At 55.1% G+C, this 12,986-nt stretch overlaps 1 protein-coding gene and 1 long non-coding RNA gene across 2 annotated transcripts in view; one reads left to right on the top strand and one right to left on the bottom strand.

The window, feature by feature from the left end:
• Positions 1–2,814: 2,814 nt before the first annotated feature.
• On the bottom strand, positions 2,815–3,849 carry LOC116596543. Its single transcript, XR_004288169.1, has 3 exons — positions 3,465–3,849; positions 3,199–3,361; positions 2,815–2,962 (listed from the first exon to the last, which is right to left on the bottom strand). It is a non-coding gene; the product is annotated as an uncharacterized LOC116596543 (long non-coding RNA).
• A 122-nt stretch (positions 3,850–3,971) lies between these two features.
• The window catches only part of VSTM2L (V-set and transmembrane domain containing 2 like), a 34,144-nt gene continuing 25,129 nt past the window's right edge, over positions 3,972–12,986 (top strand). Inside the window, exon 1 of the mRNA XM_032350703.1 lies at positions 3,972–4,354. Coding sequence (XP_032206594.1) covers positions 4,234–4,354 — 121 coding nt within the window. The 5' untranslated portion in view covers positions 3,972–4,233. The remainder of the gene's footprint in view (positions 4,355–12,986) is intronic.

Below are 12,986 nucleotides of genomic sequence, written 5' to 3'. Positions count from 1 at the left end.
TGTTATTGATTCGGGATTAAAAGGACAAATCTTACCGCTGTTACCACTGACAGAGCTATGGTGCTCAAGTGACACCTCTCAAGGAGGGGCGGGAGAGGATGGCCTCCCAGAGTCAAGGGGAGGGTGGAGGCTCTCCAGGGAGCTTGGGTCAGAGGCAGGGGACAGTGCAAGATGCCCTGCCTAGGGTGAACTTGAAAAAGATTGTCTTGGGGCATCCGGGTGACTCAGTCGGTTAAGCGTCTGCCTTAGTCTCAGGTGGTGATCTCAGGGTCCTGGGATTGAGCCCCACGTTGGGCTCCCAGTTCAGCAGGGGAGTCTGCTTCTCCCTCTCCACCTCCCTCCCACTCATGCTCTCTCTCTTGCAAATAAATAAGATCTAAACACACACACATATTTATAAAATATATATATTTGTATTATATGTAATAACTATTTAATATATGTATTAAAATCAAAGGATTGTCCCTCCCACCTGCAATACCCAACATGAAGTTTGCCTTCGGAGTCTCATCTGGGAAACACGATATTTGTCTCATGGCATCCACGTGACCACGGGATGCTTGCCTCCAGGGATGGGACGTTTACTCTCTCCTGGAGCATTCCCAGAATGACGAGAATCACCCACCCTAGTGAATTCCTGGACACTATTTTCTGGGATAGTCTTTGGTTCCCTCCTTCCTCTACCAAGCATCTAGCTTCCGCAGTGCCTGCACTTGAATCCATGAGCAGAACAGACAGAATTACACGGGGGTGGAGTAGGGGCTGGGGGTCTTCTTTCACCTCCAGCTTCTGCCCTGCCTCACTGTGCCAGCTTGTGCGTGTTACCACATCTCTCTGAGCTTCAGTGTCCTTATCTGTAAAAGAAGGAAGGTAATAATTTTGGCCTCAGGCTTTGTTGCATGAATTATATGAGATCATGGATGTGAATGTGATTTATAAACTACAATTCAGGTGCTGTAGGAAATACAGAAGGGACAGTCTGATATAGTGGGAGAGTCCTGAGCTGGGAGACAGGGCACCTGGATCTAGTTCTGTCATGGCTGGCTGTGTGACTCTGAGGGAGTCACTTACTCTCTCTGGGTCTTAGTTTCCTAAGTTTCCTCAAAGAGGATGGTTGCATTAGAGGTGCTTCAGTATTATGCCTAAGAGCATGGGCTCTAGAGTCAAACATGTTTTGGCTGTATAACTGTCTTCTGTGTGACATTGGATAAGATACCTAACCTCTCTGAGCATCTGCTTTTATCTGCAAATAAGAGTAGTAGTAGTGATAATAATAATAGCCAACATGTATCGTGTATTTACTCTGTACCACTAAGGGCTTTCTATGTAGTGCTTTTCATTTAGCCCCCACAATAATCTTGTGATGGAAGTATTACAGGATTTATTTTACAGATGAGGAAGTTCAGGCACAGAAAGGCTAAGAAACTTATCTAAGGTCACACAACTAGGAAGTAGCATGATTCAAAACTAGTATCCACACTTAGAACCACACTATTCTACTCTATTTGGCCTGGTTGTTCTGAAGATTAAGTGGGATAAGTCAAGTTCTTAGCCCAGTGGTGTGTACGAGTGATGAGCCAACAGAGGCTTGGGGGCTGGGAAAATTCATTTCTCCCTGTGGGGGACTTAGACTGGGCCTTGGTCAATGGGACACTTAGCTAGACAGAGGGAAGGCATGCAAGAGGAGGGGGAAGCACTGAGAAGGGTAAGGACATAATGAAGATCAGGCTTGTTGAGGGAGGAAACGTGGCAGAAATGGTATTTGGACCAAGGGCATGTGCAGGAGGGGAGGCTGGGACCTGGAATACAAGCTAGAGAAGCTGGGATTTCTGTAATAAACAAGGCCATTGGAAGGTTTTGGGCAGAGTCTTCACAGTGTAGGCCTTTTCAAAGTCAGACAATCCCTGGATATCTGTCCTTGAAGGAGATTTAGAGGTCACTGTGTTTAACCCTGTTCTAGACTATGAGGAGAAATTATTCTTGAAGGTCAAACAATGGGTTATTGCCAGAGCAGCAGTGGGCTGTGGTCCCACTCTGACCTTCTTCCTTGGCAGCCCCCAAGTGGAGTCTCTTGTTTTCACTCTTCTAATCCCCTCCCTCCCTGTCCCTTTGTCTGTGCCCCCGCCCACGCCTACAATCTGTAGGTTAAGAGGAGAAAGCCCTAAGTTTGAGCCTGACTTCTACCACCACATTGTCCTGGAGAGGTCTCAGGCTGCAACTTAGAATCTGGGTTTCAGTCTCGGTGCTGCTATGTGATTTCAAAGATTCTGTTCCTTCATCTTTATAATGGGGGCATTGGAGCCCATTTCTATTGGGAGTGAGGTTCAAGTTAATGAATGAGAAAACACTTTTGTAGAGTCCAAGACACCTGGCCATCCCAGGATAACCTAGGTGCTATCTCTGTGTAGGAAGGAAGTGAAAAGAAGGGGACCAATCCGACAAAACCAACCCCTTCCTCTAGTGAATGCGGGCGGGAAGGTGGGTCAACGGCGGGGATCTGTCCGCAGTGCTGAAAGTAGCTTCCTGTTGGGGCTCAGTTGTGCTGAAACATAGCATTTGTAATTGGGGACTTCAAGGGGCTGTCCATAGATGTGAACGAACCGGATTGCTACTGGCGACCACAGGCCCCATCCAGTGTGCTGCCCGCCATAATACTGGGAAGCAGGGGGATGCAAGGACAGAGTAAAGATAGGATGGGGAGCTGTTCCTCGGGTTCTAACCTCATTCTCAAACTTGGGGCTCTGTCCACAATGCTGGATCCACCTGTAGTCTGTGGAGAGGGGAGTGGTCTGTCTGCAGCGTTCACTCGAAACTGGAAGGTCTGTCCATGGTGCTGAATCCTCAAATCTAAGAGCCCGCTTAGGCGAGGTACTTGAGGCCAAAAAGATGGGGGTCGGAGTTGACGCTGTCGTCCTCCGTAGTGCTGAAACCGCGGCGGACATGGACGTGTAGGGAAAGAGGCCTGAGGAAGGATAAGGGATGAGGGCAGGAAAGGACCTCTCTGTGAGACCTCGGAGAATCTACCTCTCCGATTTAAATGAAATTTAAATTTAAATTAAATTTAAAGGAGGCCACCGGTCGGCCCTCTTGTCTCTACTGAAGTTCTGTCCCAACAGCTCCAGGAAAACCGTCAGGGAAGGAATCGGAATCGGAGGCTTTCGTTGGATTCCTGGTCTTGGGAATGGGAGTCTTTGTTACCTGCCCGCCTCTCCAACATTTCATCTAGGCCCATCGGTCCGAGGAACGGAGATTTACAGTCCAGAAGGGGGCGATCCAATCCACCGCGTAGGGCCCAGCATCTCTAAGCTAGAAGGAGCCCGAGCAACTGGCCAGCCTCACTCCCATTATGCAGACAGGAAAACTGAGACACAGAGAGGATAACAACAGTAAAATCTATCCAGCTCCTACCATGAAGACGGCATTATGCTAAGCGCTTTAACATACACGATTTCATAAATCCTCACCAGGACCCCTGCAGGTAGCTGCTTTTCCCATTTCTCAGATGAAAACTTTGAGGCTCAGACGGGGATAGACATAAGGACACGTCCGCACAGGGAACTAAAGACTATCACCAGGTCCCCTGTGCCTCAGCCCAGGTTCCTGCCCGACCTCACCCCCACCTCCTCCGACCCCCCGACCCCAAAACCGCGCAGCTAGCAAAGTTGGGAATCCCTCTGAGCGCGCTGGGTCTGGCGGCAGGTGGAGTGGTTTTTCTCCTTATCCCGCTGGATAGTATATCTGTTTCTGAAGCCAGTTGTCTTATGCTTTGCGGGAACTAGGTCCCTAGGGGGGCTTCCTCCACCTCGTCTCGCTCTCCCATTTGCACTCTCGGGCAGGGGAAGTTGCGGGTACCGCTTTAAAAATCCCAGCCTGAGCAAAACTTTGATGATAAATCAAGCGGCAGATCCCTCCGCCGCCGCCTCCTCTGGGCGGGCGGGAGGGAGTGGGAGGGAGGGGGTGCGGCGGCAGCGGCGCCGAGCGGAGTGGCCTTCCGCGGAAGGGAAGAGTCCCGCAGTCGGAGGCGGCCGGCTGGGCGTGCGCTCGCTACCCGCAGCCGGGGCTGGGCCGGAGCCGGGCGAGGGCTGGGGCCGGGGCCGTGCCGGGTTCGGCGGGCGAGGGGCAGCGGCCGGAGCTGGGCAGCCAGGCCGCATCGGGCAGGGAGCGACGGGCGCGGGGTCTGCGGTCTCCTGAGCCCCGATGTGAGGCGGCGGCGCCCCGGCCCGAGCGCGCACCATGGGGGCCCCGCTCGCCGTGGCGCTGGGCGCCCTCCACTACCTGGCACTTTTCCTGCAACTCGGAGGCGCCACGCGGCCCGCGGGCCACGCGCCCTGGGACAACCACGTCTCCGGCCACGGTGAGTTCGGTCGCCGCCTCCGCGGACTTCCCCACCCAACCCCACCCCGGACTGCGCCGCTCCAACTTGACCGTCCCCGTCCCCGGGGCTCCTGGCGGGAGTCCAGTGGCGCCCCCTGCCGGGTCCATGGACCCACCCTGGCACCCCGACCACCCCTGCAGAGGAGGGGGCACCCCGTGTGCAACCCGATCCCGCCCTCGCGGAGAGCCTCCTACTCCCCAACACACTCGCGCCGATGCACCCACCTCCAGGACTACACAGATATTTGCAGCCAGGGGCACACTCACTGTTCTCACACTCACAACTCCTGCCCTCACACATCTCCAGACACCTTCCAGATCCCCTTCCTCACTCATAAACACTCACACTTATGCCCGCTGCACACACACACAGGCACTACGGTTGGGGGCTCACACCCTACCAGCTGGTGCCCAGGCGCACACACTCTGCACAACTCTTGCCTGCCCTTCTGCCTGCAGACACACACACACACACACACACACACACTTGTGAACACACTTTGATCGCCCACTCCTCTCTCCCCATCTGCCTTTCCCTTTTGTGGGCTTAACCCTGCAGCTGCCCTTACCCCTCCCACGCCTCCCCTGCCCCTTATGCTACTGGGAACCACTGGGAAAGGTCCTAGGGGACAGCAAACCCTGCCTGTTGAGAACCAGTAGTCTAGGGCTGCAAGTGTCCCTGCAGGGTGGGTGACGAAAGCTTGGTGGGAGCCCCTCAAAGACATTGGAATAGTTGATTCCCGTGCAATTCCCGTGCTGCTTCCAGCCACGGGCGTGAAAGGGGGAAAAAGATGCCAGGGGCTTTTGTCTGTCTCTGGGGGTGGGCAGAAGGACCCTACCATCCTTCTACCGGGTACCCACCCATCCTCATCCTTGGCCCCGAGGACTGGAAAGGTGGGAAAATCAACTCAGCCACCATGGGAGCCAGGGAGCAAGCAAGCAATCCCACATTGGTAGCCTGAGTGTCAGAGGCTCCGTTCAGCCCCAAAGGAGCCCAAGTTGGCAGCAGAGTTGTAGCTTCTGAGGTGGGAGCTGTGGGGGCTTCCCCTACCCCTGTGAGCCAGGCTCCAGAATGGGGACCAGAGCATAAATGAAAATGGAGACCTTTCTTCTATCAGTCCCTTTCCAGTCTGGTGGGAGAGGCTGCAGGACCAAGGTTGGGCACTGTAAGCCCAGAGCTGGGTGCAGGGGGAGGTTTGCACAAAGAGCAGAGAACTGTGTGATTTATTTTGATGGGAAAGTGGGGGGATGTAGATAATTAGAGGAGGCTTTGATGGGGACTGACGCACGAGTAGGATTGTTGCAGGGGGTGTGGGTGCTTCCAAACCCCTTCTCAGGGTCTCTGCTTTTTGGGAAGCCTAACTCCCTGCACCCTTCTGCCTCACCATGTTTGGTGTAAGTGCTCTGTGTTTCATCTCTGAATCTTTCATCTCCCTCATCGAATTTCTACTGACCTGGCTGGAGCACTGGTGAACAGGCAAAGGGTTATTTTGACCCTCAACTCACAGATGGAGAAACCAAGGCTCCGAGAGGTGAAGGGACTTGTCCAAGGTCACACAGTGAGTGAGTGGTTGAGCTGGGACTGGCCACAGGGTCTGTTGGGTAAAGGCAGATCATTTTCCAGGATATTCATCTCCCTGTCAGATTCCCTCCCATTTAAAGGAAACTGGGAATTCCTCCTTCCCTCTCCTCCTCGCTCTGCTCAGTTCCTTGGCACGGTTAAAACTTAGACTAGGAGGGTTTTCCAAGGAAGGGTTTTCCTGAGTTTGCAGTCCCAAGAGATACGAGGACTGGGGCTCTGAGTTTTATGGTCATCCTGTCCCTGGAGCAGCAGGCCCCAAGGATTTGGGTGCTATTCTGTCATTCCTGAGGCCCTGAGGGGCCCCCTCATAGGAAATCAGGTTTTGCCCTTTGTGTGGTAGTTTCTGTCTGCCCCCTGGTGCCAGGTGTGCTTAGTAGGGGCACAGCTCTGCCCTGCCGGCTGTATGTCGCCTCTGAACCCTAGCTAGGTCCCGCTAAGGCCCAGAAGAGGGGCTGGACAGAGAAGTCGCAGCACCGACTGCAGAGGAACCTGACTTCTCTCACTGACCCCATGTGCAGTTCTGGGCAAGTGGGTCAGCCCTCTGGGGCTCCTTCTGTCCCTCCTGAAACGAGGAGACCAGGCTGCTCTGCAGGGGCCAGACTGCCTTCTCCCACCATTGCCAGGTTCAAAGTCACCAAGTAGTGGATGCCAAGGAGCCCCCATGGCTGCCCCTCTGCTGGGCCAAGCACCCGACCACAGGAAGGTTTTGGAGCCACTCACTTAATCACAAAAAGAAACTGTTATTAATGATAGTGAGACGCGGCGAATAAGTGGGTCATGTCTAATAAGCCATTTGTGTTCAGGAGGAGAATACCAATTTGATAAAAGCTGTGTGTGCTGAAAAAGCCCAGAAATTGCTGTTTAGCAGATTGGAGCCTGATCGTTTCATTATTCCTGGGCTCCGCGTGTCCTCAGCTGATTCAGGAGATGTGGCCGGGTTAGGAAGGTGTCTGTGTCTGGGGTGAGGATGGGAGGCTGGAAGTGGGGGCTCCTCCAGAGGAGCCCATGAACCCTAACCACTTGGTGGCGCCTCACCTCTCCAGCTCAATCTGAGCCCAGCCCAGCAGGCTGATGCCTTGTGCCCACCCGGGACTTGTCACAGGGAGATCCCGTGGTCAGATGGGTTGGCAAGGACATCTGGCTCGCCTCCCGTCTCCCTGCTATCTCCACTCAGCCCACTTCTCAGAGCGCCTTTAAAGGCATGAGGAATGAATGGGGGGTGAGTGGTACGTGCTCCTTGGAGAGGCATAAGGGATTGGAGGCTGGGTTTGCACTGGTCCGTGTTCGTACCTACTAGGTACTCAATGAATGGCAGCTGTTTTGATTACTCCTTAGGAGAAAGGGTCAGCTCATTGCCTTCAGCCCAGCAGAGGTTGGGGGGGGTCAGGTGGCAGGGCTAGCATTTATGAACTGCCTACTGTGTGCTCTGTGCTGCTAAACCCCTTGCCAGTGTTAAATTCCTTAAGGCTGATGTTATTCACGCAAGGCTGGTGTTGGGCATATGAGAATACTAAGGTTCAGAGAGGGCCAGTGACTTGCCCAAGGTCACTGAGTCTGTACAGAGAGCCAGAGAGCTGTGCCTGCCTCCTCTAGGATGACCTCGAGGCAAGCTTGGCCGGTCACGTTACAGGACTTGTTCTTTCTATCGCAGCGCTTCCTTCCAGCTCCCCAGAGAACTGGAAAGCTGTTGGGGGGGCCCCAAGAGGAACCGGCAGCTAGACGGGATCTTGCTGCAGCCACATGCAAGTTAGAAAAAAACAGCTGGACTGGACTCTTTCTCAGGTCCGTTTTCCAGATCTTGGCCAGGGCAGGGGACCGGAAGGCAGGATCTTTGCGAGGATGTTTGCAGACCTCCTGCCTTGGACTCACCAGGGGGTTTGTTAAAATGCAAACCCCAGGGAGCAAACTCCCACCCAGACCCAAGGGCCAAAATGATTGTTGATGAGACCCTGGAATCTGCATTTTATAAGCTCCCCCAGATGATTCCCACACAGCCTGGAGTTTGGGAGCCTTGGCCTTACACACTCAGCCAAGCCAGAGGACACATGTAGCGATGGAACGTCGTCTGGTGCCAGGGGATGCTGGGTTGGTTTGGTTTGCGAGATAGGGAGAGGACCAAGCTGGAGCAGGCATGTGGACCCTGAGAGGATCCCCAGGAAGCCTTACACTGCAGCAAACATCCGTACACACACACACACACACACACACACACACACACACACACACACACACCCCTCGGCCAGCACCTTCAATTATTAATACACCCCAATGCAGACACAGATCCTGGCTTGGCCCGGCGCTTTGTCCATTGAGTGATTTGCTGTCCTGAGGTTCTCTCCGTTGCCAAGAGGGAGCGGCGGGGTGCGGAGGCAGGGGCGGGGGCCACAGGCCGTTTGGCCAACAGCTCGTGCGCCGAACACCCACCCCGGCATTCTCTCATTCTTTACCCAGCCGTGGGTACCTCGCCATCAATAAGGCAGCCAGTTTGGTGGCTGGAAGATGGAGAAAATTGAGTGCTGTCTTCCGAAGGTTATGATGTTAAAAATGTGTTCGCGTTGTCTCGGGTGTTGGTGATTACTCTATCAATTACGCCCGTAAACACTCAGCCTTGGGCTGAGGGTTCCCGGCCTCCTGTGGGGAATTGGCCCTCACAAGCGGTTTTCCCCGAGTCCTTCACACCAATTGGTTTTGACACCTTACCTATCAGCGGCTCCGGCGGCCTTTTCCCGGAGCAACGGGAGCCGTGGGCGGCCAGCAGGACAGAAATTCAGCTCATCTCCACGGTGACACAGTGACACGGTGACAGCAGGGGTGCTGGGGGGAAGTCTCCTGGTGACAAACAAGTGGGCAGGGTCGGGGTGAGGGAGAGTGGTCAGCCACCGGGACAGGAGACGGAGATCCTAGGCAAGGGTGCATTTTACCCAAATTGGTGGGGAGGCCAGCGCTTGGCTTGTGGTGTCCCCTTATTCAACTCTGTGCAAATAAGGTGAGAGATCTAGGGAAGCAAATGCTGACCGAGTGTCATGCCGGAGCCTTAAATGGCGTTTGACCCCCACAAGAACCCTCAGAGGAGGGGACTTCCCCTGGCCTGCGGCATTCATGTGGGAACTGAGTCTCTGTGAGGTTACAAGGCTTGCCCAAGGTCACTCACCTAGCAAGGGTTGGAGCCTGCATTCGATCCCAGGAACGTGACCCCAGAGCCCAGGCTCACAATGCTGCTGAGTCCTGGAGAGGGGAGGGGTGGAGTCTGAGGTCCAAATGCTAAAACTTCTGTGTATTCCAAGTTATTATAGTTTTAAACATTCCCATGATTTTAATTTCGTAAGGAATCCATGTTTTTAGTGGAATGATCCCAAGATCACAGCCCCTCCCTCATCCTTAGGGACCAGTACAAGGACACCCTGGGGTGGGCAAGGCTGACTTCACTTTGCAGTAGGCGGACCTGGACCCGGCTCCTTGGAGCACATATGATATGCTAAGACCCTAAGGTGATGTGTCCTAGGGTCTGTCCTCTTCTCCGCAGCCCTGGGGAGGCAAGAATCTTCTAAGAGAAAAATGGGCCGTGATCTCACAGAGGGTGGAAATTTACCCCTCTACCTGCTGGCAACCCTGAGTTCCCTCTGGTGCACCTTCAATTGTGGGGCAGGGGAGGCGGTTGGGGAAGCAGAGAGATTCCTGCTCCTCCAGGACGCCCTCTCCACGGTTGGGCCCCCTCCCCATCCCAGAAGTGGGCAGAGGAGTCTCTGAGACTCTGCCCCATCACACCCAGTGGAAACCCCTCTTTAAGAACCCCCAGGATCCTCGGCAGGATTTGGTCCTACCTGAGAGATGGTTTTAGGCAGAACCCAGACAAAACCTCTTACATTTTAATAGTTATGCATTTATTTTAATGTGGATTGGAAAAATAAACCCAGCACATCAAAACTGTGGTTTCGCAGATATGATTGCTTAGGAGGATACTAACAGGGATATTCAAAAATAGTAGGTTGGTTTATAGGAAAACATTAAGGACAGAACAGTACACGGGCAGGTCTGTGGGCAGGAATGGCTGGACGTGGGGGCTCTTGGCCCAGGGGCTGCCCCTCCTGCCTCGTACTCTGTGCTGTTGTCGCGAGCTGCTGGCCTAACAGAGGCTGCTGTCAGCTATTGGAAGTGAGCATTCATTTATTCCTTCATTCATTCAACAAATAGTGTTTGAGCACCTGCCATGTACCAGGCTCTTTTAGCCACTGGGGACATATCAGCAAAGAAGACAGATAAGGTTCTTGCTCAGACAACTAAACCTATAAAAAATATATAAGTATAAATTGTGATAAGAGTGAAGAAGCAGAGATGACGCTCAGCCCGGAAAAGGCACTCCCGAGGCAGCGAGGGTGACTGGTAGTGAGCTCCCTGTCATACAAGAGATGCAAGCCGGAGCCCACCATGTATTAGCTGGGGGCATTATGGGAGAAACCCTGTTTTATTTCCCCAGGGAGCACAGACTGGTGAAGTGGGCAGAGAAGTCAGAACACTGTGGGTGCTCATAGCAATCTGTCACACAGTAATTTAGTGATGGGCCCCGAGGGGCAGAGCTCCCAACTCAGAGGATGCCTGGCCACCCCACCTCCAACCAGGGAGGCCATGGCAGGGGTGAGGGCCTCTGCTGTCTTCTGTGTGAAGAAGTGCAGGCAGTGGCTCCTTTGTGACTCACTTCAGCTCCGGGTTAAAGTGCCCAAGTTTGGGCGAGAGAAGTAGACCTTGAGCCTTGATCCTCCCTCGGCCTCTGCCTTCCTGGGTAGGCTTGGCAGGTCTCTGCCCTCCTCTGGGCCTGCCTCAGTGGCCCCTGAAAATGGTGAGTTCACCCAGGCTCTAAGCCTCCAGAATCCTTCCCTCTGTGACCCTTTCCTTTGTCCTCTTAGCGACAGGTGCAGAGGGAGCGGAGAGGGATTCTGTCCTGCATGTGGTGCTTAGTCTCAGTGGCCTTCAGGGCTCTAAGAACCAAGATGCCAGACAGCATCCCCGGAGCGTTTTCTCTCTCCCTGGCATCTTCCTCACCTCCTCCGTTCAGCCTCATGCAGGCCCATGTGGAGGATGTTCCCATTTTAGAGACCAGGACATGGAGGCTCGGGGGGGCTCTGGGATCGGCCTGAGGCCACACGGCTGTTGAATGACAGAGCCGGGCTCGAGCCCAGCTTGTGGGGCTGCAGGGCTGGAGTTCTTTCCTGCTCGTCTGTCCCGCTCCTGGCTACCGAGCCTGGTGGGCGTGGGGACGGTTGCTTTGTTCTGGAGTGGCACTCTGGCTTTACTGGATTCTCTCGGGGTCCAGAATGCCAAAATGCTGGGAAGGCCTGGGTCTGGCTGCACGAGCATGATCTGAGAGCCTAGGCTCCTGGATCCAAGCCCAGCCGTGTCGGTGGGGGTGCTGGGACCTTGTGAGTACGCGTGGGGCCCTGGGTGCACCTGCTGGGGTATTCTGCCAGGGGCTGGTGGTTTTGCCTGACCGTGTGTCTGGAGTGTATGTGTTCGGCTATTTGGTCATGTGCGGTGGAGGAACTGTGGGCGGGAAGGAACCTGGGTGGCCGTGTAGCGTCCCAGCCGAGGGGGCCAGACTGGGCCCTCTGCGCTGTGCGGCATGTGGACCTGCCTCCCCAGCCCCTGCAAGCGGGTGCCCGTGGGACATGAGGCATGGAGGCTCTGGGAGCATCTGGAAGGTTAGAGCTGGAGCTGGAGGGGGGGTTCACTCAGAGCTATCAATTAGGGGGCTGGCAGTGCCCATCTGTGGCAAGTGTTCTGCCTGCCCCTCTCTCCGGCTCGCTCTCTCCCAGGATCAGACGCGCGCTCTCTCTCGCTCTCTCTCTCTCTTTCAAACTCTCCATCTTTCTTTGTCCCTCTCCCTGTGTCTGCTGCATCCACCTCCCTCCCTCTTCTTGTCGCCCCACCTCCCCCTCTCTGTCTTCACACGCACACACGCACGCACACACACACTCCTCTCTCCAGGTGACACCTCGGGATTACACATGCGTCTGTTCTGTGTGTCATCGTGACACCCACGCAGAGCAGGCACTCGACAGATGCCAGGTGAATGAATGAAGTGGAGGAATGAATGACCAAGGGGGAGGGGCTCCAGGGGGCCCTGGAGCTTGCCTAGACTCGTGGTTCCTAATTTTCTTGGAGGTAGCCGTCTTCTGGAGCATCTGATGAAAACTGGACCATTGCCTCAGAAAAATGCTACATGGGTTCGGGTTCGTTCCAGCAGGTTCGGGGAGGCCCCCAGGGCTCACCTGTGGCTCCAGGGGAAGCGGTCTTCATTTCGTCTGCGAAGAAACTGAGGCCCAGGGTGGAGCCAGACCGGGCCCCAGGGATGTAGGGTCAGTGCGCAGCAGAGCCAGGAGCGGGTGTGGAGTTCCCCCCACAACTCCACACTGCAGCCCTTCCATAACAAGCTTTCCTGTCTTTTCCCAGCGAGCTCTGGGTGAGTGTCTTCAGCGGTTGAGCACGGGGGAGAGGTCAGGGAGGACAGCAGACCAGAGATGGGAGCCCTGGAAGTGGCTCAGGCAGGTGAACTCTCCCGCAGGGGTCTCTCTCACCAGAGTGGTGGCTCTGTCCCAGTGCAGTCAGGAGGACTTCCTGGGGGAAGTGGGCTCCTGGTCTCTAGGGCCTGCTGGGGCTGAGTGGGGACTCCAGAGGCTACAGGAGCTTCCCCAACTGCCTGGGTCTGGCAGGGGCTTCATCTAGAGAGCGTGCATGTGTATCAGGCGAAGCAGAGGCCAAGCTTGGTGCGGCCCCCACAACCCGGGGGGGGGTTCTGAAGGGGAAGGCGCGGGGTGTGGCTGGCGTGCAGGTGGGACTGAAGTGGGGGTCAAACAGGACTTGGAGACTGGGCGGGTGCTCTTGGAGGGGGAGGGGGAGAGGCTGCTTCCTGGACTAGGTCCAAGTTTGCAGGCTCACAGGATGCTGGGGCTGGCCGCAGAGGGGTCGAAGGAAACATGGGTTGGGCGGGAGATAGGAGCTGAGCACACATGCGTGTGTGTGCGTGTGTGTGTGTGTG

This window comes from Mustela erminea, chromosome 7 (genome assembly GCF_009829155.1).
Source record: "Mustela erminea isolate mMusErm1 chromosome 7, mMusErm1.Pri, whole genome shotgun sequence".
Lineage (NCBI taxonomy): Eukaryota > Metazoa > Chordata > Mammalia > Carnivora > Mustelidae > Mustela > Mustela erminea.
The sequence above is the reverse complement of the archived record's forward strand: the minus strand, read 5'-3'. Positions and strand labels throughout refer to the sequence as shown.